This window comes from Podarcis melisellensis (genome assembly GCF_964234715.1).
Source record: "Podarcis melisellensis genome assembly, chromosome: Z".
NCBI lineage: Eukaryota > Metazoa > Chordata > Lepidosauria > Squamata > Lacertidae > Podarcis > Podarcis melisellensis.
In genome coordinates, this window is record NC_138547.1 from 15,977,458 (window position 1) to 16,000,976 (window position 23,519).

A 23,519-nucleotide genomic window follows, 5' to 3' on the forward strand; every position below is an offset into this window, starting at 1 on the left:
GAATAGGATGCTGGATTCGGTGGGCCACTGGCCTGGTGCAGCCCGGCTGTTCTGCCTCCCCTGCTTCCAGATACCAGGTGCTGGAACCCCAGGAGGGGAGAGTGCTGCTCTTGTGCTCAAATCCTGCTTGCTGGTTTCCCACAGGCACCTGGTCAGCAGCTGCTGTGAGAACAGGGTGCTTGGCTAGATAGGCCAGTGGTCTGATCCAGCAGGCACTCCTTATATTCTTATGGGTTGGTAGGACACAGTAGCCCTGTGTGTACCTTAACTCATGTGTATCATGTTCACGGCATCAAGCCAGCTTCAACAACTGCACTTCCACCAGTTATCAAGCAGACATGATCCTGAGCACAGCAGCTCACTCTCACAGCTCCCAGGAAAACTTGCCAGCAGCTAGTGGCCCTTGGAGGAGAACTCTGGGCCTCTTTTCTCCCCCCATACACCCTGCCCTGAATCTGTTCCCCAAGCAAGACAATTCCCTTCCCTCTCTGGCTTCTGCTACTGCTGCTTCAGCCAGTGCTGGTTCTTACTACACAGCTCCCCCCTCTGGCTCTAGATGGGAAAGCAGCAGCAGAGTACTAGAGCTTCTTGGCCAATCTTTATATGAGGGATGGGTGGACAAATAAATCTGTCATTACCGGCTCTCCCAAGTTATCATTCTGCAACAATTTCTGCATTCTTTTTTTTTTTTTAAGAAAAAAAAGCTTTTCTTAAATTGAATTGGTATTTTCTTGGGGATTTTTCTTAATAAATCATATTGTTGCATGCCGTTTCAACCAGTATATGTGTTTTTTTGCAAGTGATTTTCCCTGGCGAATTACGTTTTTTGTGTTGCTTTTATCTGCTCTGCTCAATGATGTACCTGCAAAATACGATTTAGGAAAGGTCGATCATACACGTGACAGGGCGGCAGCCTTGCATGTGGAAGATCCTGGAAGCATCGATCCTAGAAGGATCCCCTGGAAGAACAGAGGAGAGACTCTTTCCTGAAGCCACGGCGAACTGCTGCCAATCAGTGTTAGGCAGCACTGAGCCAGATGGATCAATAGTCTCACTAAGTGCAAGGCAGCTTCCAGTACAATTCAACCTTTTATTCTGAACTATGAGCACTAGAATCTTGCCTCGCTGTAGCTCAGCGGTAGTGCAACTGCTTTGCATGCAGAAGGTTCCAGGTTCAGTCCCTGGCTTCTTCAGATACGGCCGGGGATTACTTTGGGCTGAAATCTGAAGAGCCATTGCTAGTCAGTGTCAAACGATGCTGAGATGGATGGGCCTGTGTAAGGCAACTTCCAAGACTGCTATATAATGACGCTGACAGACCAGCGTTGCCTCCTCCCTCCCTCCCTCCCTCCCTCCCTGGCCCTCTAAGCCTGTCGCTATAGTTGCTGTGTTTCTTTTCCTGTGTTGAGCAGTCCAGATGGCAGTTACACAGAGGAGCCGAGCCAGGAAAGTGAGGTGAAAGTGCCGGCACCGGAGTTTGACGATGAGTTTGACGATGAGGAACCGCTTCCCACGATCGGGACGTGCAAAGCTCTGTATACCTTTGAAGGTACGTCCCAGATCCCTCAGGGCCAGGTGCAGTTTGTGGCCAAGGGATCCCACTGTGGCCAGGTGCAGTTCCAGAATGTGGCCAAGGGGTCGCACCGTGGCATGTGCAAACAGAGGTGAGGGGGAACCCAGGGACCACCACCCATACCTTTATATTTGAGGATCTTTGGCGCATACACAGCAGCCCCCAAGTCACACATGTGCCATTGCAAAAAGGCTTCCAGATGCTTCATAGGAAGTGTGGTGTAGTGGTTAGAGTGTTGGATTAGGATCTGGGAGACCAGGGTTCAAAACCCCACTCGGCCATGAAGCTTGCTGGATGACCTTGGGTGAGTCACTGCCCCACCTCACAGGGCTGTTTTGGGGATTAAATGAGGAGGGAGGGGACCACATTTGCCATCTTGAGCTCCTTGGAAGGAAAGGTGGGATAGAATTGAAATAGATGGTAGATAAATAAATAAATGTTGTGGGTGCTTTTATCGTTTTAAAGAAAAGAAAAAGAGAGAGAGAGAAATCCGCGGGAAACACTAGTCCTAATCTGTCAGGGGTTTTGCTTTGTTTTTTTTATCCCCTGTCTCTCAGGTCAGAACGAAGGGACGATCTCAGTCTCTGAAGGAGAAACGCTGTTCGTCATCGAGGAGGACAAAGGCGATGGCTGGACGCGGATCCGGAGGAACGAGGACGAGGAAGGTTACGTCCCAACCTCCTACGTCGAAGTCATTTTGGAAAAGAATGCCAAAGGTGCAATGACTTACATTTAGCTCGCCTGCCTGGGTCGCTTTCTTTGCTTCCGCAGGGGCTGCCGCGGGCGCTTTTCCTCCGCTGCTGTGACGAAAGCCTTTTTGCACCAGGAAAGTGCATTACTCCCTATTCCGAAAGGAGCAGACTTGTGCTTCTCCAAGAACTATGAAAGCTTGAGAGGGTGTCACAGGGAGAGAGGGGGGAGAGAGGAAAAAAAAGTATGGGTGATAATAGTGGGATACGCCCCCCCCCCAAAAAAACTTTCCTTTCCTGACACAAGAGTTGAAATTGCTCAGAGTTTCGCTCCCTCAAGGCACAGAATGCACGGCTAATTATAGCAGACAGTCTCTTGCACTTCTACTTGAGAGTACGCATCATTGTCTGTTTATTGGGGCTTACTCCCTAGTAGGCATGATTAGGGTTGCGGCCTTAATGAATATTTCCGTTCGTATCTTCTGCAAGTAGGAAAGTGACATTTGTTTGTTGATTTCATAGTATCGTCTTGGACACAATTGACATATAAATTGTAGGCTCTCACCTAAGCTAGCAAAATGTGGCCTATTAAGCCTTTTTCTTTTCTAAAAAATTTTTCCTTTGGGGGGAGAAGCCTTAGATTCAAGGTCATACATCTTCTGTTCACCTTGCAATCCTGCCATTCAAGTGTGCAGCATCTGAGGATCTCACTTTTTCCTTTTTTTGAGACACATTTTCCAGCCCTTGTGAGCATGGGGGATGCATTTGAAAGCAAGGGAATGGTGTCTTAGGAGAAATGCAGAAGCAGATTGCTGCTGCTAGACAGAGGGGTTGTGGGATGGGGCAAGGGGCTGGACCCCTTCCCTTCTCCACCACTAGCAAAGGTAGGAAAAACTGTGAGCTTCGCTGGCTCTTTCTCTGGGAGCTGCTTTTCACCCCACCACAAGAGCACTTAGCTCAGAGATATGGAAAAATGATCTGCCCTAGCAGCAGAATTGTGAATATAAAGTCTGAACGCAGGGTTGTTGCTGTTTTCATTGTTCAACACACACAAAGATGTGTGTCTTTCTTTAATGCACACCGTGGTGACCCGGATGTGTGTTTTTATTTTATTTTATTATTTTATTTTATTTCTGTGTTGCTGTGGAAAATCATGGGGTTTCTCAGAAGCTTTTACAGCAGTTCCCAAATGGTAAGACTATTTTCTGCCTCCCAGGAAGACAAGCTTGCTCACACCGCTAAGCAATCTTCCCTTGCAGCTTGTAAGTGAACGCCAACCTGTCTTTTCGGTAGAGGGGGTGGCAAGGCCTGGAAAGCCTTGCTGGTGCTCTGTGTGAAAGGGATGTGTGCCCCACATCTTCTATGGCATGTGGCATTCCACCTGTCATTGGGTTCCTCACACACACTCACCGAATGGAAGAAGGTCCCTGAAGGCAACGATCCTGAACGCACACCAATCCCCGTAAGTTTGGCTCTGTGCACCTGCAGAAATGGGCACCAGGCAACAGCTTCCTCTGCCACCTCAGCTTCCACTGTTTTGAAATCAGATCTTAGCTTCTAGCCCTTAAGACTGCAGAGGAAATAGTCAGCAGCAGGAGAGATTTCCAGCAGGTAGGGCATTTGTGTGTCCCACATAGGCATTTTAAACCCTCTGTTGTTCCTAGCTGGAAGCAGAACAAAACATGGAAAACAAACGGGTATTTGCAATTTAGTGCAAGATCAGGTTTTTGTGGGAAGGAGCAGACCTTTTGTATTATTTTGGAGGATGCTTGCAGCCCTGTCTGTTGGAGATCAGAAGTGCTGTCTCCAACGCTCGAGCCGGCTGGGGAAGTTCTCCGGTTTTGCCACGGAGGGCACCCTGCCCCATGACTCACTGCTAACACGTGTCAACTCCAGAGAGGTGCTCGTGCATCAAGCATCATTGTGCCATACTGTAACCCACCCACCACCACCAAATGGACACCTGGGCCTCTTGCCATAATAACCAAGAAGTATTACACTTGCTGACCTAAATAGGGGACATCCGTCTGAGCCCTATCTGCTTGTCAGTGGGGCAGCATTATATGGCCAGGTAGTGGGCAAAAGAGATCCAGCTACTGCAAAGAGGCTTTTTTTCCAGCCCACCATAAGGCAGGCAAGTGGAACTGGCTGGAGAAGAGTGTTGCATTGCCTCATCTTCAACATTTTTGGGCGAGGGTGGGGGGTTTGCTTTCATCCCAGGGGAAGGGTCCCTCTGTCTGCTTGCAGATTATGTCTTGTGCAAACCCACTCACCTGCTGTACAGTATTATTGTTGCAAGGCAGACACAGATTTGGAAATGCATCTTTGCCCAAGGTATTATCCTGACCGGGGCAGGTTTTTTCTCAAGGAAACGCCGTCCGCTTTGGGTCTCCTGGAATGTAGATCAATCTTCCCAGGGAGAAGCCCAGAGACCTTGTAGTACAACCATCACAGTTTGCAGGCATTTTCCCAACAAGTCAGACTCTCCCACTGTTTAAAGGACGCCGATGCACTTTCGAATCTAGGATGATTTTTTTTAAGTGATTATTTTCATGTTTGCCAAATTATTTTTTTAGATGTTCCTGAGAGCAACTCAATGGCAATTGTGTAAAAAGCAACAAGGGCCATTAAGTAGATGAGCCATAGTGTGTATATGATGTAACTTAAACAGATAAAAAAAAACTGTTTATGATGTTGAAGTTTCTTTCCTTCTTTTCTGTGTTTTTCCATACTTCCTGCTTCAGAATCAGCATTGTAGGAAAGTCCACCTTCTGAGGTTTGTTAAATCTAGAACTGTTTTTTTAATTATAATTATCATTATTCTATTGAGTTCCTTCTCTTAATTATTTCGCTATCATTTCCAGCAATAAAAGAAAAAGAACCTTGTTTTTTCTCAGACTTGTGAGATTTTCTTTACGTTATCTGGCCACAGAAATAATTTGTTTACTTTGCCCATAGCTGCTGGAGACCATGGCATGACGCTAGATCACATCACTGCTTGTTCTTCCATAAAGCTGTTCATAGACAGTTGCCAGTTGCTTCCGTTTAAAAGTTGCTTTTCATCTGCCTTAAGAGTTCTTCATTTGCTTCTATCTGCTGGTGCAGAAACCATGGATTGCTTGCTTTTTTAAAAAAAAAAAAAGTTATTTGTGCATGCCACCTTCTTGAATTCAGAATAATTTTCCCTTCAGTGCTTGCTTTAAGACAGTCATTTTATTTGGGGGGTGGGTCTTCATTTCACACATCCAGAAAATGATCTGTTGATGTTTAAGAGTCTGATTCTTGTCACAAATGTCCCCTGCCTGGAACCCTAGAGTTGCTGCTAGCTAGCATTTCAGACATCACTGAACTGGATGGACCAATGATCTGACTCATTGTGCAAGAAGGCTTTTTAGAATTGCCCACAGAGAGGCTGGCTCCTCTGCAGATGTAACGCATTGTGCCAGAATCAGCAAATCAAGAGGAATCTAAGGTCACATCCATACCATATTTAAAGCACGCATATCACTTGGACAGTCATGGTTTTCCTCCAAAGAAAACCTGAGAATTGTAGTTTTCTAAGGGTGCTGGGACTTGTAGCTCTGTAAGGGGTCTCTTTACAACTCTTAATCACCCAGAATTCTTTGGGGAAAGCCATGGCTGTTAAAGTGCTAGAAGAGCGCTGTAAATGTTGCTAGTAGATGTGACCCAGGACAAAAGATAGCGCGGTCGTTGCCTGCAGCTACGCCCGTCCATTTATTCTACCCCACCACTGATCTATCATTTGCATCAGTGTTGGAATAATAATATGAGGTTCTGTAATAAATAAGAGTATGTCATCAGCAAATAAAGCCCAGTTTATAATCAACTGAGTTAGGACTGCACGTCTGTGCCTTCATGAGAATCTTCCTAAAAAGGATCCCTGGGGAGTCTAATAATAATAATGATGATGATGATGATGTATTTGTTTTCTTTTCTTAATCCATTTCTGCTTTAGCTCTTCAAGGTACAGGGCCCCTGGGTCTTTGCTTTTTGAACACCTCCTTCCCCCAAACCTCTCCCAACTTGTGTGTATCTAACGAAATCTCTCTTTTCTTTCTCTCTCTCTCTCTGTTTAGATTCCTAAATGTGTTGGCTGCTGGTAACAAGAGCATCGGGGCGAGCAGGGGCACAGGAGAAACAAATGGTCTGATTTTTTTTTAAGCACCCTGTTTGCACCAGGGTTTTTTTGTGGGTTCCCACCCTTTTTGTTTTTTAACAACAGCAACAACCCTCCCTCATGTTAGGCTCCCCTCCCTTGAAATGGAGCTATCATTTGCAGAGGGAGGAATAAAGCTCTTGCCCCAATAGTGGGTGCATTCCATGACTCCCAACATCATCACCCAGTTGCTTGCTAAAACTCTCCAGCATGCCACCTGCTGCATCAAACTAACCCATCCCTCCTTTTCCTCTTACACCATGTGGAGGTTCCACCAGAGTCTCATTTAAATGGAGGACGTAACCAAAAAGCTTCCGTCATGTCCGTGTTGCCCTCTGGTAGAGGCAACAGCAATTTGCTTTGGCTAGCTGACCGCCATTATGTGCCATCTTTGCTCATCCATCCTGACTCCGTTGCTGATAGTTTCTAAAAGGGGGTTTGCAAGGCAAGCTGCCTTGGTTCCCATTTTGTAGATGAGAAACCGAGGCTGAGAAAACACCAAGGTTCTGCTTTCCTTGCAACCACACACAGGCAAACCCACTTAAGCGCAGGGCTTCTAAACCAGGTGTGGGGAAACCTTTGGATTTTGTTGAACTACAATTCCCATCATCCCTAGCTACTGACAGTGCTTGCTGGGGGCCTGATAGGCATTGTGTCGTCTTTCAGCAACATCTGGAGGACCAAAGATTCCCAGCATGCCTGCTCTAGACAGCAGTTATCAGAGCTAAATAGTGAATCAAAACCAGTTTAAAAGTCTTGCATTCAGTTCTGGTTAGGGAGCTTGGCAAGTAGATTGCTGATTTTAATCGGGCCTAAACACTGAAGTAGTTCAATTGAAACCCATCAGTAACATTATGGGTTGTATCCAATATCTGCTCTGCTCAGAGTAGACACATTGAAATTGATGAGCATGGCTAACTTGGATCTATTCATTTCAGCCTGGCTTTACCTTAAGTCTGGAGGATCTAACAAGATGGCCCCTGGTGGGCCCTGTAAGAACAGGATGCTGGACTAGATGGGGTCCCCTTGGGCCTGACCCAGCAGGCGCTTCATATGCTATTACTGCTTCATAACCGGACCTCAGCTAGGAACTCAGGGGGGAGCCGTTGAGGCTAGCTGCCTTCTCTGACTCAGCCTGCCTTCTGCAGAATGGGAATAATAAGTGCTTCCTTAGGGCAAGTTTGGAAGGTCTACGAAGTGCCTACGAGAAAAGGACTGCAGAGATGCCACATAATAGTATTTTCATTTTTTTAAAAAATAGAACTTATTTAAAATAATATTTAGTGCCACTCACTTCTGTCTCTAATCTTAAGATTGGCAATGTGGGAACAGGGTGGGGGAACTTGTGCCTTCCCATATTCTGATACATTGTGGTTGGACTCCAGCTCCCATCAGTCCCTGCAGCCACCGTGGCCGATAGGAATGATGAGAGGTGGAGTCCAACAGCATCTGGAAGGTCACATGTCTCCCCATCCCTGATCTAAGCAGCAGCATTCCCTAGTGCATGTGGGGTATGGAAGGATGTCTCTGTTGAAAGAGAGAGGGGGGAGGATGCCTGTTCTTAGATCAGGAGCAAGGAACCTGTAGTCCTCCACATATCTGTTGTACTCCAACTCCCATCAACCCCAGCCAAGGATGGTGGGAGTTGGAGTCCAGGGAAATCCAATGGGTCACTAGCTAGCCATGCTTGCTATAGATGTTTAAGTGGAAGCAAGCCTCATTGTGTTTAGTGGGGCTTTTCTTCTAGCTGATATGTCCAGGGTTGTGACCCTGGTCCTGCAACCAACTCCAGGCTGCTGCAAATAAGTGCCAAATCCTGCATGTTAACACTGCAGAGCACTGAGGACACACAGCAGCAAGCACAGCGTTGTTCTGACAACTATTTCCCCCATTATGCTGTGCTCACTTGTCCTATCCAGGTGTTGTGTTTCATTAAGCGTACATGAAAATACGCCTAGGAAAGAACGTAATGTGTGAAGGGAAACCCCCACCCACCAAGAAACAAATAAGCAATAGATGGGTTGAGTTGGTATGTGCCAATTGTTCAGATATCTTTTTTGGGGGTGGGGTGGGGTGGAGAGACTGAACACTTCCTGGCATCTTCACAGAGTTCAAAAGAAGTCAGCCCTTGTTCTGAAGGCCTTCCTGAGGTCTAGCCACTTTCCTTAGTTTTTGCCCTTAGGGACTGCATTCCCCACCCTCAACTGCATCCGCAGTGAGTAGGCCATATCCTTTCATCCCAAGTTTAAATTTTGTCCACGTTGTGGTTTTGCCCACTGTCAAGGATTTACTGGAGAGCCCTAATAGATGCTTGCTGGGAGGGGCCGGAGTGTGCTCTTGCTCAGCTGACGCTGGAAACCTCGCCATGCACCCCTTTGCAAAACACCCGCCTACCTGTGCACCCAAAACCAACGCCCACCCCCTGCACGCTTCCAGCCAGTTTTCTGCAGACCTCCGTTTCCACTGCCTCTGGGCCCGCATGCTCGCCCCCTGCTGCCTTGCCTGCACCTGCCTGCCTTTTTTTAAGGTGCCCAGATTTAAACTCTCTGCTGCTATTCTTAATTTATGTGGTCCTTAGCATCTCAAGACCTTCCTTTCTTCCCTTCTGCATGCTGTCTCTGCCTGCTCTTGCCTTTATTCTGCTTTTATTCCCATACCATGTCGAAACAAAATCGCACTCTTGATTTATCCTTCCCTGCCACCCCAACCCGTACTGGAACGTCATAGCCCAGCACTTTGGCAATGTAGGTGTTCTGTCTTCAATTCCCTTTTTGGCAATGTGACCGGGTTGATTAACTGAGCAGTAGTTTCATCTGTGTTCACGCTGGACAGCACACCTTCATCATGGGCGGCTGGCTGGAAGTGGCTTTCTTGCTGCATGAAAGATAAAATACTTTGGGTTTTGAGCTCATGCCTTCGTCTCCCAAACACCTGCATTTTGACAGCGGGTGACGGATCACAGATCACACTGAAAGAGCCTGGCCCAGTTCTCATTTAAAAGACCCACATGCACACACTTGTTACAGAGTGTCTGCCATACATATGAATGGATTGTTGAAGTTAAGATCGTCAGCGCTGGAACTTCCGCGGTGTGGTGCTCATCAATAGAGGCAGTTCGAGACAAACAAGTGTGGCCCATTCCAGGTAGCGCAAAGAGGTTTCAGACTGAGATTAGGGGACAGATTGATTTCCAAAAGCAACCTATTGTTGGTTGTATTACAGCTGGTCACCTGCCAAATGGGAGAGGGTCTTTGGCTCAGTAGCAGGGCATCTGCTTTGTATGCAGGATGGTCCTAGCTCAATCCCCAGGGTCTCCAGGTAAGGCTGGGAAAGATTTCGGTTTGACACCCTGGAGATCCACTGCCAGTCAATGTAAGAAAGAGCAGGGCTAGAGGACCTAGGTCTCCAGCTCCCACCAGTCCCAGCATGGCCAATGAGCAAGGACAACGAGAAGGCCAACATTCGAAGGGCCAATTGTTACCCACCCCCGGCAAACTGTTGTATGCGTTCACCCAGCATTGGATCACAAGCGGAAAGGATGAAGCAAGTCTGAAGGGGATAAAGCTCTTGTCTACTCCTTTCATCGCAGCGGAAGGGCTGGTGTGTTGGAAAGTTGCATTTGTGGTCCATGTGTGTGCATAGCTGGCTGCTTGAACATTGTCATAGCATGGGGGCAAAAGCCACCGGAAAGTGTGTCATGTTGCTGGAGTAATGTATAGGATGGGCCACACTAAGTGACACCCAGAACCTTTCTTACTTCCAGTATTGTCAGCTGCCCACTACAGTGGGATAGTCAGGGCTGTCCTCACAGTGAGATAGACCTGTCATCAGTGGGGAGCAGGAGGCAAAAAGAGTGCAGAAAGTAAAAGGAACCCTGTTCACTAGGCTGAATTTCTGGGTGAGGAATGCCCTTGAGCACCACCATTCCTGTTCAGGAGGGACGCAGAATACAGATCTCAGCTGCCATAGCATCTGCTTCAATTATATATTTATCCAGAGGCCAGCAGCCTGAAAAGCAGCCAAGCTGTGCTGTTCAGTCATGAAATTTAAAAAATGTAGTTGGAAGGCACCCAAAGGGTCATCTAGTCCGACTCCCTGCATTGCAGGAATCACAACTAAAGAATCCTGAACGCTCCTCCTTCCCGAGATCTGCAGGAAGACAAAGTTGATATGAAACTTACAGCACCGCAGCTATTTCTGTTGGCAAAGTCTGTAACATCCCTGATCGTCCCAACATGTAAATAAGATGAAGGGATCTTCTTCCCAATTTATGGTGCCACTAATGTAAGAGAAAGTCTGCTTTTCAATAAACAGACATTAGATATAGATAGATATATGTTAGGTGGACAGTATATTATTGTCACCCTGTACCAACAATGCCCAAATGATTGCTGTGTCCATGTGGCTACATCACAAGCTGAGGGGAGAATCATTTCTGCCTTTATAACTAGGCTGTGAAAATATGGTTTCCTTGAGTTTCTACAAAGTTGGCAGCTTCTTGGCAAATCTTTGCTACTCTTAAGAACCAAACAGGTATAAAAAGAAAACATTGAGCCACCTTTGACTAAAGGGTCCTCTCTCTGTTCTACTAGGTGGACATTTCAGGAAAGAATTTAACAGAGGCACTTTTCTCCTGCCTAGGCACAGAATTGGAAGTCAAGAGAGCACCCATGTGGTTTAAGATTTTTTCAGACAGCAGCACTAGTTTGTAAGCACTATGACCCTGTCCATGAAGTGCCAACCCGCCCCCCCATCCAACTGGGAAATTTGAGGTTTGATACAGCACCAACCATTTTAAAGTAAGGGAACATCACCTAGGGGGAGGTCACCTATTGGCTAGCACCTGTAGCATCACTACCACATCTCCTGCCTCAACACCTTGCCAGAGAAATTGTGTGTGTGATCTGGAGATAAAAATGGAAGCAGAGCACACAAAGAAGTAGATGGGACACTTCATTTTATTAAAAAAAATATTAAAAATTAGATAGCTCTCAAAGGGACAACTAATCTACCCTTTGATTCATTTCAGAACATATCCATAAAGCAAGTTGCAAAGGCAGGGGGTGATGTACTTTCAAGGGGCTGCTCTTAAAATCATTCCAAAAAGTGCTTATGTCTTCTGTACATCCATGTCAAGACTTCTGGTCCATGCTGCAGGCCGCCACGTGGGTCACTTGGTGACTTTTTCTTTTATGTAGCAAAACAAAAATGTGCAGAGACATGCAGGCCTTAGATGTCTCCCAGATCCAGAATGGCCCTGGCTCCTGGAAACCCCAAAGAATATGGGCTTCAGTAGCCAGAACAGCTTTGCACAGAAAAGGATTGAGACACTTTGCTAAGATGAAATGAGTGTATTGGTGCTCCAGACACACTTAAGGAGTTCAAAAGGCACTCTGGAGCACGTACAGAGCTCTGAGGCAGAGCCTCCAAATTTAACCTGAAGCAGATTAATAAAGCATCTAGTTCGCAAAAACTTGTGACCGTCTCATGATCCTATTGAAGAGGAAAAGTTATGATCCTTGCCTCTAAGAAAACAAATCAGCCTTCTCCGCCCTCTGCTCCCATCTCTCTCTTACTCTCCCTTAACATCTGTAAATATACAAAGAGAAAAGAAACATATTTACTGAAAAGTTGTGTTTTAATGCTGAATATTTTTCAAAGTTTCCTGCTGCATATTGACTCCATCGCTCCCTGCCCCCTCATGCTTGAAGTGTCAAAAAAAAAGATTTTTTTAAAAAAGTAAGCCAAATTATATTTTAACATATAATGTCAAGCACTTTTTTTATTATTAAAAAAGAAATGATTTCTGTGTGAGTTTTTAGGCACTGGATTATTTTGCGTAGGTTTCAACAGCATCTTAATGTATGTGTGTGTGTTGTCTAATAACCCCCAAAAGTGTGTAAAGAAAAAACCGACAACAAAAAGGTTCTGGTGTTTGACCCATTTGTTTCTTGATGAAAGAATTCTATCAAATAAAGTGCTTCCATTTGAGAGCAAACACAGGACTTGTTAACTGTGATTTGGGGAAACAAAACACTTTCATCAACGTTTGGCTCTTGGTCCTGAAACACCATCAAGAGATTATCTCTAGCTTTTAGTTAAGAACTGAGCCCCCATTTCAAACTCACAAGGAGGAAGTCTTCTCAGCCATCAAAGGGGATGGTGATACACCCTATGAATACTGGAAGGTGAAAGCCAGACAAAAGGAAGTAACACCTTCACACTGCATTATAGTTGAACTGAACTTCCCGCAAGACACAGTGATGGCCACTGACTTTGGATGGATTTAAAAGAGGACTGGACCATTTCATGCAGGAAATAAGGCTAGCCATGGCAGCTCAGCTCTGCCTCTCTGATCAAAGGCAGCCATTCTTCTGAATGCCAGTTGCTGGAAACCTCAGGAGGGGAGAGGATTCTTGTGTCTGGGTCCTGCTTGTAGGCTTCTCACTGGGGCATCTGGCTGGCCACTGAGAACAGGCTACTCAGCTGGAGCCAAGCTAGTAAGGTTTGCAACTGGCAGCTTGCAGCAAAATTCCATGACAGGAAATGATGCCAACTGGGCCTGCAGACATAGGCAGTTAAAAGTGAAGGGAAGAGAGGCAATAACAGAAACCACGTATCTGATGGCCCCCACTTAAAACTCTTTCCCCTCCCTTTCCAGGTGAATGCTTTCTTGCCCCATCAGGCAGGATGCAGTTCAGAAGTTTGTTTAAAGGCCGGTGAGGGGTTTGGCCTTGGGGGAGGGGGTCCCAAAGTCCAGGTGGCAAGGCCTTGGGGCGGGGTATATTTGGCCATTAGAGCCTGATGTTCAGCACCTATCCAGGCAGAGGATAAAGCAAAACCAGAGTGTCCCTTCTGGGGCCAACCTCAGCATTGGGGGGGGGGGCGCTGGTATGGAGAATAAACACATGGACAAGCAAAGCAATATTTACACAGCTTCTGAATGCAAGCTTTTTTTATTGGCTCAACAGTCTTAGCACAAAAGGAAGGAATTTGAGCACAAGAGTTTGACACTCCATAACGTACTCTGTCTCTTTTAAGGCACCACCCACAGAGCACAAACAGGCTGCCCTCGAAAAGGGCATTCCATGGTAAGAGCAGGAATGACACCCCCACAGCAAGTCATCTCTCCACACGCTCCTCAGGTGCCTAGGAGGATGCTCTTTTAGGCATTTACAGATCCAGGTCAACAGGTAAAGCAGCAACAAAAAGATGGAGAAACTTCTGCAAGAGAGTTTTCTTTAAAAAGAGGCGGAAGTGGTTGCTGTTTGCAGCAGAGGATTTCGTGCTTCCAGAAGTCCACATCTCACTAAAGAGATCTTCATGCTTCTCCCTCCATTATCCGCTCTTATCCATTCCCATAAACAAAACAAAAAATGGTTGGTTTGGAGCAATCCCATTAAAGCCTGGGAATGGCCAGAGAGGCAAAGAGGTGTGGGGAGGTGAGACTACACTAGACCAATTACCAACACAAAACTATGTTGAGGGTACATGTGGCTGGACAGAATCAGAGACTGTGCAAAGCAACATGAGACAGGACCTCCCTCAAAAAGGTATCTCTCGTCAGCTGCTGAGCAGAAAAATGCAGTAGTGGTTCCTGGAATTGGGGGGGGGGGCTCTATCTTCACAAGTGTGCCAGACATGTTGGGCTACATGGTTTTCCCTCAGAAACTGTCCAATCTGTCACCACAGATCAGAACTGTTCTAACACTGGTCCTCCAGCAGTCTGGATGCAGGAGGCATTTCAGAAAGACAGAGACACACCCCTGCCAAAAAAGGAGGAGGGTGGGGCTGCCGGGTCAGGTGGGACAATCCGTCTTCCTTGGTTTCACAGGCAGCTGCACCCAAACATCAAGTATTGCCCACCTCCCTAGGAAGATGCTTCCAGTGTTCCTGGCTGCACATGCAGTCAGGAGTGGGTCGTGCTGTTGTGTCGGTGCGACAAGATTAGTATGGGGTCATCAGGGGCTAATTCATGGGTACCCATTTCCTCAAAATTCCTTCCTTCCACACACCCATTTTCAGGGAGGCCACAGTCAATGGGATGGGAAGAAGCTGATCAGCTGCACTTGTTCTTTATGTGAATGGGATTGTGTTCAAGGAAGGGGTGGGAGACAGGCATCCTGAATCGGAAGGTGGAGTTTTGCATCCTTACAAATAAATAAATAAATAAATCACAATGATGGGATCCACTTCGTGGTTTGAAAGCTCCCCGCCGCCAATACACAACAGAAGGGGGGGGTTATGTGCAATAGTAGGGGGGATTTTTGTCACTCTAATGCCTCTGGCTGAGAGAGAACATGAGCAACTCCTGACATTACTTTGAAAGGTCATCCACCCCACAAACATCTTCTGTGTCTGACTCCAGCAGAACTGCTACATCAACTACTGAAATGGTAGAAATCCAAGAGGAGGGAGGCGGGCAAATTAACAAGAAGAGGTGTGTGACTATGCTTGGTGCCCAAGGAGCGGGCTAAAGGGTCAGGGCTGTTGAAAGGCCGCAAGGATCGCCAAAGGGAAAAGGACAAATGGGGAGGCCAGCAGAAAGCAGGAAAACTAGTTCTCCAAGCTTCCTCTGAGGTCACACCAAGCAGAATGCAGACCTATCCAGTCAGGGACTAGGAAGGAAGCAAGTAAAAACCAGACAAATGCAACTCTGGCAAAGGTGTCTTCCTCTTTCTCAGCTGGGCAAAGGCAAGACTTGCAGGGCACTCTCTGGCCTGTGAAGCTGCAAGTGGACACCTGCAAGGCCTCATTGGTGCTAGGCTAGGCATCAAATTTGTGGGGAATTGCAGTCAAATATAGCTAGAAAAACATAGGGCTAGTTAATGCATGAAGGGGTTATTATACTACTTTGTTCCTAGACTCAGCTAGGTCACATCCCTCACCTGGAAGTAAGTTAAGTTTCCTCCTTTGTGAGTTTACATGGTGAAGGAGAATGAACAGAAATAGGACATGCCTGAGCTTGCTTGCTACAAGCTCAGACTGTGTGCTTTAAGCTATTTCTGTATTTTGTAAACACCCTGTGTTCTTCTTGCTGCTGCATGGAATAACACATGAATCTAACCTTTGGTGTTTTGTAAGTAAAGCATTTAAACTTAGTAATGCTGTTTTCTGTCCGTTGCAAGAGGGGTAGAGAAGGGGAAGTGCTGTACACGGCTATAACAGGATATTTAAAAGGTCTTAAAACTTATGTCCCTCTTGCTTCACTGTGCTGCATGATTCTGTGATTTTAAACCCAGGGAGGTGTTTCTCTTGCTAAAGTGTGTTAAGTCCTGTGCTTTGGATCTAGGGACCCAGCGAAGTCTTTTATTAATTACTCCACACAGGTGATCTATATCTATTTTCCCCACAAAATTAACATCACTTCCTACAAGTGTTACTCACTGTGAACAGGACAAGGTGACAGTGGCGGGGGCTGTGTTGTATGCTTTTTCAGTTCCAAAACATGAAAGGGAAACAAAGGGAAACAAAGAAATGTAGAGTGTTTGGAATCACTCCCAAGGATGTCCACTCCCCAAGGGGAAGTCAGGGCCAGCCCAACCTGTCAAGAGCACAGGAAAGAGATCAGAGCTGTGCTTCTTTTTAGAACACAGCTGGGGAACCTTTTTCAGCCTGGGGGCCAGGTTTCCTTCTGGGCATCCTCCTGGCAGCCACTTCCCAGAGATGGGTGAGGCAAAACATTAGGAAGAACTTTTTGAAGGTGAGAGTTGTTCGACGCTGGGATGGACTACCTTGGAAGGCGGAGGACTCTTCCTTTGTTGGATGTTTTTAAACAGGTTGGATGGCCACCTGTATGGGATTCATCAGCTGTGATTCCTGCATTGCTGGGGGTAGGACTAGATGACCCTTGGGAACTTTCCAAGTCTACAATTCTATGATTCTATTAAAAGTGGGTGGAGCAATGGGTGCAAATTTTACCTTTGCACAGTAGGCTAATTTCTACAAATGCCCACACACTTCTCTCTATCCTCTGTGCAGGCAAGCAAAAAAGCACAGTCAGGCAGTGTTGTACCAAGATGGGCTTGATGAGGTGTATGTTGAGGGGGCATAGAGACTATCAATCCATGGTAGGGAACACACTTAGCATGCTCACAGTCCCAGGTTCAATCCCTGGTACCTGAGGTGAACAAAAGGGTCTTAAGTAACAGGGCTGAGCACCTTGAGCCAGAAGAGTGGATCACGGATGGGGAACTTGGTAGCCCAACAAGACTCGTAGAATGTAGCTCAGCAGTACAGCATCTATTTTGTGTGCTCAAGGTCCCGGCTTCATTCCCCAATGACATCTCCAAGTAGAGCTAGGAATGGCCCCTGCCTGAAACCCTGGAGACCCACTGCCAGTCAGCGTCGGCTATACTGAGCTAGATGGACCAATGGTCTGACATGTTATAAGTAATCTTCCTAAGTTCTTATTCAGTTCAACCCATACAGAACCATAAGGACTAGGGTCTTTCTTTTATTTTTAGGTGAAATACAATAGCTCCATGGTAGAGCACCTGCTTTGTACACAGGTCTCAGGTTCAGTTCCCAGCTTCTCCATGTAAGTCTCTCCTAGACTCCCTGCCTGAAATTCCCAAGAGCCGCTGCCAATCACTGTAGATCATACTGAGCTAAATGGACCAATGGTCTGGCTCGATATAAAGGAAACTTTCTATCTTCCCACTTAATTACTTCATGCTGGCTGAACAATTGGACTAGAATCTTTATTGGGGGGGGGGGGTGCAGCTCAGTGGCAGAGCACCAGATTTGCTTGCAGAAGGTCCCAGGTTCAATCCGCAGCAGTATCTCCAAATACAGCTGGGAAAGAGATACTGCCTGAAACCCCTGGAGAGTCCCTGCCAGTCAGTGTAGACGATAAGGAGCTAGATAGAACAATGGTCTGACTCACTACAAGGCAGCTTTTTATGTGTGTGTTTTTTAAAAAAAAAAACTGTTGAAAGGTTTTGGAACTGAGGGGTTTGTTTAAAGAAACTCTTCAGGATTCAGGAACATTCTAAAGGCAGCTTCTTAACTCCCATCATCCATTGACCACTGGAGCATGCTAGCTGGGGCTAATGGGAGTTGTAGTTCAACAGATGGGGGGGCACAGTTGCCCCATCCCTGGAGTAGACTGTAATGGGTCTAGATGGGGAAATGGTGCGACAGAAGGTAAAGCAGCTATCCACATGAGCCTAACCTCAGGGGCTCTGGGTGCCCCTGCGCCTCTCCAGTGTACCTTCCCCACGTGGTCCATTGTCTCTCAGGCCGCCCGGGTCTCAGCCTCAATCTTCTGCTCCCCGTGCATGTTCTCCACCTCCTGCACCTGGGCCACATTCTGCCGGATGGCAATCTCGGGGCCTCCGCTGTAGATTGTGTTTAAGTAAGTCCACGTCTCCTCGGAAATCTGCCCATAATCGGCTCCTGCCAAAAGAGCATAGGTAGCAGTAGAGAAAACGCTGGTGTAAGCTGGGCAGATCCAAAAGGCTTCTGTCAACAGCAAATTTTTCTCATAGCTTTGCTCAAAGCAGTAAAAGCATTATTAAACGGTGAGGGGAATTACTGCTATTATTAATAGACAACTTAAGAGCATTGCAAAAGAGTGTTTATAGTGCTGTTCAGGAACCCTGTGAGGTAGGCTGCTACTCTTTCCACGCTGCAAGTTGCAGAAGAGAAGCCCACAGGGAACTAAGAACACAATAAGAGCCTGGCTGCTAGAGAAGACCAAAGGCCATCTATTGAAGCACAGCGACCAGCCAGATGCCCCTGTGGGAAGCCTGTAGACAGGATCCAACTGCAACACCAGCTCTGCCCACTTGTGGTTCCCAGCCTCACTACTGGATCAGACAAGTGGCCCATCTAGTCCAGCTTCCTGCTCTCACTGAAGTCAACCAGATGCCCCAATGGGAAGCCCATATGTAGGACCTCAGTGCCACACTCTTACATGTGTTCCCCAGCAACTGATATCCAGGAACATACTGGATAGCCTTACCCCTCCATGAATTTGTTTAGTCCTCTTTCTAAAGCCACTCAAGGTCCTCTCCCAAGCCCCAGAATTTTCTCCTTTGCTTCAGCTTCACTAAGATCCTGTCTCTTGAGGGAGGCAGACAGAATGGAAAACAGGAAAGGGGGGGGAGGCTGAAATAGCTGCTCTGAGGAGCCTTACCCTGCTTGACCTGCATGTGACCACTGCCTTTTGCCACAGCAATCTTGCTGTTGTCAATAGGTCCAGGCGGTTCTACGGGAAAAGAAGGAATACTAGTTAGCAGGTAGTACAGTTCAAAATTAAATTTGCCATAGTTCCATTTATTTATTCATAGCCCACTTTTCCTCCAAGTAGCTCAAGGTGGTGTATACACAGTTCTCCGCCTCTCCCCAGTTCATCCTCACAACAACCCTGTGGAGTAGGTTAGGCTGAAAGAGAGTGACAGAGGCAGGTTTAGACTGCCAGGCTAGGATATGGCAGACCGGGACTCAAGTGCTATGAAGCTCACGGAGGACCTTGGGCCTAGTCTCCGACTGTCTGCCAAACTCTCTGCTGTGAGGGTAAAATGGGGAAAACCATTCCCATCACCTTACATTCATATAAAAGTTTTATCGCACTGTGACTTTGCCAGAACCACCATACTTGGACCAGGGGCAGACGGGCTTGCTGGTTGGCCATCCCTACTGAATGAGAGAAACCCCCTCCCCTTCTGAGTCGTTTCCAAGGCACTTGGTGACAACCCTGTTCTCTCCCCACCCCTCCTTTTCCACTGCCAACTCCCCTCCCTGCCAGTCTTTACCGTTGTCCTTTCCTTTGACGAACGCCTCCCACTCGCGGAACCACTGCATGCTTATGCAATAGATGACTCCAGGAGACTCTTCGGCCTGGAAGGCCTTGTTCAGCTGATGGGCAGAGGGCAAAGAGGGAATTACTGCTATCGTCATTTGTTTTATCATGGCAGCTAAAGGCAGTGGTGGGTAGAAAACACCAACACTGCCACCAGCCACCAGATTTTGTAGGTTAGTTTTCAAATCTTCCTTTTATGCTGAACTGTATTTTTAAGGGCTGGCATAAGCTTCCTTGCAAGCCTCTGGATGTGTCTCCTGCATTTTATGGATTGTATTTTACTGAGCTTGCAGAGATTCGGAGCAGATCATTTGCTCTGTCACAAGGTGGATGCAGACAACGGCAGCGTCAAGGGTGGCTGCAGTTAGACTGTTCCCTCCCCAACCACCAAAGAAGCCCTGGCGGAAGGAGAGTCTGACACCAGCTGCCTGGCCACTCAGTTTTGATTTGTGAGCATATTGCTCTTGGTGTATCTGTTGTGTTTTATGAACATCCTCAGCTGCTTTGAGGACTTGTCAAAAAGTGGGGTATAAATCTACCAAGCAAACACATGAAATCAAAGCTGCAGACACCTTAGTGCAGAGGAAGGAATCCGTTGCTTGCAGCAAATTAAGATGCTTGATTCTGAATGTCATAAAAAGAGATTGTGTCCACTGCCGGTCAGCAGAATCCATAACTGAGCCGGAGCATTCGTTTGTTTATTTAATAAAATTTATATACTGCCTGACTACAAAAAAACAACAACCCTCAAAGCAGTTCACAAAAAATATAAAACGATAAAGTTATCACAAAGAAAAATTTGCAACAATAATTGGAAAAATTAAAATAATAGACTAAAAACAGATTTAAGACTCACATCAACTTTCTAAATAACTGGGCAGGCTTGTTTTTAGCAGAGAAGAGCACAGTGAAGGCACCTGCTTGATATCAATAGGCAGTTGAGTTCTAAAGTTTAGGTGCTGCCACACTAAAGGATTTAGTTGTTACCAATGCAGAATGGGTCTTATGCGGCAGCTTCCAGATCAAGCATAAGGGAAGCCCCACATAAGGTGCACTACTAGATGGAATGACACTGACAGCTAGTGATACTACTTTGTACTACCACTATGTTTCCCCACCCCAGCAGGCCTATCTGCTGTGGGAGTACCTTGATGAAAGTGTCGATTTCAATCTTCCTCCTCTTGGCCAGAGCTTCGATCTCCACCTGGCACACTGAACACACGTAGAGGTGGTTGACAGCTGGGCCGCCACCGAACCTGAACACAAGAGGAGACTGAAGCATAACCACAGAGGCAATGGGGGGAAAAGACCAAGCACACCAGCACCACATGCCCAAATACTCCAAGTATTTGTGATGCAGACCGCTTTTAAAAAAATAAGAAGACATTCCTTGGGTTCATCCAGGTTTAGTGAAATGTGTGGATCTCCAGAGGTTGTTGGACTCCAATTACTACTAGCCCCAGCCAGCACAACCCAATGGTCAGGGGAGCCTGGTGCCCTCTAGAGCAGTGTTGAGTCCCTAGAAGTGGGTGGACTTCAACTCCCATCAACCCAACCAGTATAGCCAATGATCAGGTTTGATGGGAGCTATAGTCCAGCAAAATCCGGAAGGCCAGCAACATCTGGAAGTTTCCCCATTGCTGACAATCAATTCTGAGGCCATCAGCAACAGAACTGCTATGCAGGTGTAGTACAGCTTTGCAGACCTTTATTTCTCTTACGTTGTGCCTTCTAGTGGCACTTCCCGGAGGGGAAAAGACTAGGCACCTGCCCTAGCTGGATTACAATCAGCAGTTCAACACATGAGAGGTTATATTGGAGGAAAGGGAGACAAAAGCAAAAGGGAGAAAAATAGAAACCAGATGCCAAAAGCTTCACAGAAAAAATGGGCACCAAGAAGGAATTTGAAGAGTCAGAAAGCCTGCATTGTGCTTGTGCTCTTGCCCCAGCTGTAAGTTTTCAACTTGCTCTCCACTTACCCTAGGGACTAGGTACTTGATTTTACTAAAACAAAATGAAACAAAACACCCCCACCCCCAAACTTACTCCCCTTACCTGTTGTAGAGATACTCCCAGACGTTCTGGGGAAGAATCACCACCAGGTCATCGATATAATGATATTTATTTGGAGGGATGCCTGCGAGTAAATGAAACAGAGAAGAGGTAATGAAAAACAAGGTACCTTCTGGGTAGTTGCTAACACACCTGCAGAACACAAGGAACCACACGGGCTGTGCATGTCTGCCACCGGACATTTAAATTGTGTGGCTTCTGAGAGGAAAACTGGCTAGCTAGAAGCAGAAGCCAAGCAGATCCCTGCCTCTCAGCACAGCACCAAGTAACATTCCCTCAAGTGAGCCCTCCCTCCCCGCCCCCTCACCTCCATGGGAGCAGAGGAAGGTATGGTTGGTGATGGGGCCTGGCTCTGCAAAGGTGTTGAATTTGTTGAGCCACTCCCGAGAGATGTAGAACTGGAGCAGCCCAGGTTCCTTCATGGTCGCCAGCGAGACCACTTTCTGCCGTTCCCGCACAGCCTCCTCGCTGCTCTTCCTGGAGGAAGATTATGAGGAAAGCGCAGAGGGTGGAGGCGTCAGAATGAAGCAGCAGGAGCCACCACCATGCAGATGATGGGGCTGTTCCATGTTTAACTGCAAATCACGGGGGGGGGTTCTTTCCTACGATGCTGCCTCATCATAATTATTACAATTAATTACCTGCCCTTCATACTAGGGTCCAAGGGTGGGCTGCAACAATTAAAATACTATACTAAAAACAGCTGACAATCATAGAAATAAGCTGGATTCTAGAAACTGAGCCAGACTCTTGGTTCATCTAGCTCAGTATTGTCTACAATGACCAGCAGCAGCTCTCCAGGTTTTCAAACAGGATGTTCTTCTCAGTCCTACAAGAGAGGCCATTGGGGACTGAACCTGGGACTTTCTGTATGCAAAGTAGATGCTCTGCCAGTGAACTATGGTCCTTCTCCTATAAATAAAGTTAAGATTCTAGTCCTCGTGGTTCTAAATAAAGAGCTTATTTAAACAGGAAGCTGCATTATACCAAGGCAGCCCATTGGTCCACCTAACTCATGGTTATCTACAGTGGCTGGAAGCAGCGCTTCAGGATTTCAGACAGGAAGGGAGTCCCCAGGCCTACCTGGAGATGTCGGGAGTGAACCTGGAGCCTTCTGCATGCAGGACAGGTACTCTGCCTCTTCGCCACTCCACTTTAAGGGGAAAGTGGAATTCACCAAGGAAATTCAAACTTCTAAGTTGGTTTCCATTGCAGTTCATTTGCATCCAAGTTAATTCCTATTTCTGCTACCTTGTTCTACTTTTGCATTGTTAAACTTTGTTTTGTAAGTGTCTAAGGACTAGAATTACATAAATTTGAATCTTCCTCCCAGGGAAACACTCTCTCCTCAAGCTCTTCAGCCATCTTTAAAAATGCTAGTTTCCCCAGCAAGGGCCAATTACTTTCAAACATCTTACCTGTAGAACAAAACATAGGCCTCTGCATTCTGTACAACTGTTTCGTGGACCTCCGTGACGTACTGATCATCAAATTCGTACCATTGGCCATTGATTACATTCTGGCAATATGCGATGTAGTGCCCACCTTTTAAGAATGCAAGATTGAAAAGAGTCCCAAGTGAATGACCTTGAATATTGGTATCAAAAAATCATGGCATGTGAAAATAGCACCAAATCTTACATTGGATGTAAGATGCACCACTTACTCTAGATCCAAAACACCCACCCACCCCACTCACACACGAAAACAAAGATCACCACAGCCAATCACAAACAAACAACCACACCCTAGGCCAACCCCAAACTCACCACCAAAGGAACACAAGTGAACAACACAAACAACGCTGACACCAAACTCTACATACATTAAGCATAACAGAAACATCGCCACCTGACCCCACCCCCATCCATCTTCCCTCCCTCCACCCCCTTTCTTTTTCCTTTTTTTTTTTTTCCTTCTCCCCCTAATGCCTCAACAAATGAAACGGATTTGTAAAAATGTTACATGGGGGGGGGGAAAATACGAGGCATTACACTTCTGTAAAACAAGAAAATCCTAAATAAGATATATATAAAAAAATATAACTGTAATAGAATTTTTTTTTTTTTTTGCACAATTTGAGATTTCAACTAGGGCTAGAACCTCCAGACACTTTTCATATAATTTAGCAGTCTGTTATTACATATACAACAAAATCATTTTCAAGACAACCTTCAGAAGAAGCCTGGCAAATTTGGA

The 23,519-nt window shown here is 46.4% G+C and overlaps 2 protein-coding genes across 18 annotated transcripts in view; one reads left to right on the plus strand and one right to left on the minus strand.

The window, feature by feature from the left end:
• The window catches only part of FNBP1 (formin binding protein 1), a 123,195-nt gene extending 112,888 nt beyond the window's left edge, over window positions 1-10,307 (plus strand). For 11 of the 15 annotated variants that reach the window (XM_081897089.1, XM_081897087.1, XM_081897096.1 and 8 more), the window contains 2 exons: window positions 1,410-1,549; window positions 2,131-4,954. In XM_081897089.1, coding sequence (XP_081753215.1) covers window positions 1,410-1,549; window positions 2,131-2,309 — 319 coding nt within the window. In that variant the 3' untranslated portion in view covers window positions 2,310-4,954. Of the gene's footprint in view, window positions 1-1,409; window positions 1,550-2,130; window positions 4,955-5,006; window positions 5,039-6,359 lie in introns of those variants that run through there. The other 4 variants (XM_081897094.1, XR_014164667.1, XM_081897095.1 and 1 more) reach the window with 4 other exon arrangements.
• The window catches only part of USP20 (ubiquitin specific peptidase 20), a 43,695-nt gene continuing 28,677 nt past the window's right edge, over window positions 8,502-23,519 (minus strand). For 2 of the 3 annotated variants that reach the window (XM_081897085.1, XM_081897084.1), the window contains exons 18-24: window positions 22,739-22,865; window positions 21,628-21,797; window positions 21,303-21,384; window positions 20,395-20,503; window positions 19,201-19,303; window positions 18,582-18,653; window positions 13,377-17,839 (exon numbers count right to left, since the gene is read on the minus strand). In XM_081897085.1, coding sequence (XP_081753211.1) covers window positions 17,679-17,839; window positions 18,582-18,653; window positions 19,201-19,303; window positions 20,395-20,503; window positions 21,303-21,384; window positions 21,628-21,797; window positions 22,739-22,865 — 824 coding nt within the window. In that variant the 3' untranslated portion in view covers window positions 13,377-17,678. Of the gene's footprint in view, window positions 12,029-13,376; window positions 17,840-18,581; window positions 18,654-19,200; window positions 19,304-20,394; window positions 20,504-21,302; window positions 21,385-21,627; window positions 21,798-22,738; window positions 22,866-23,519 lie in introns of those variants that run through there. The other variant, XM_081897086.1, reaches the window with a different exon arrangement.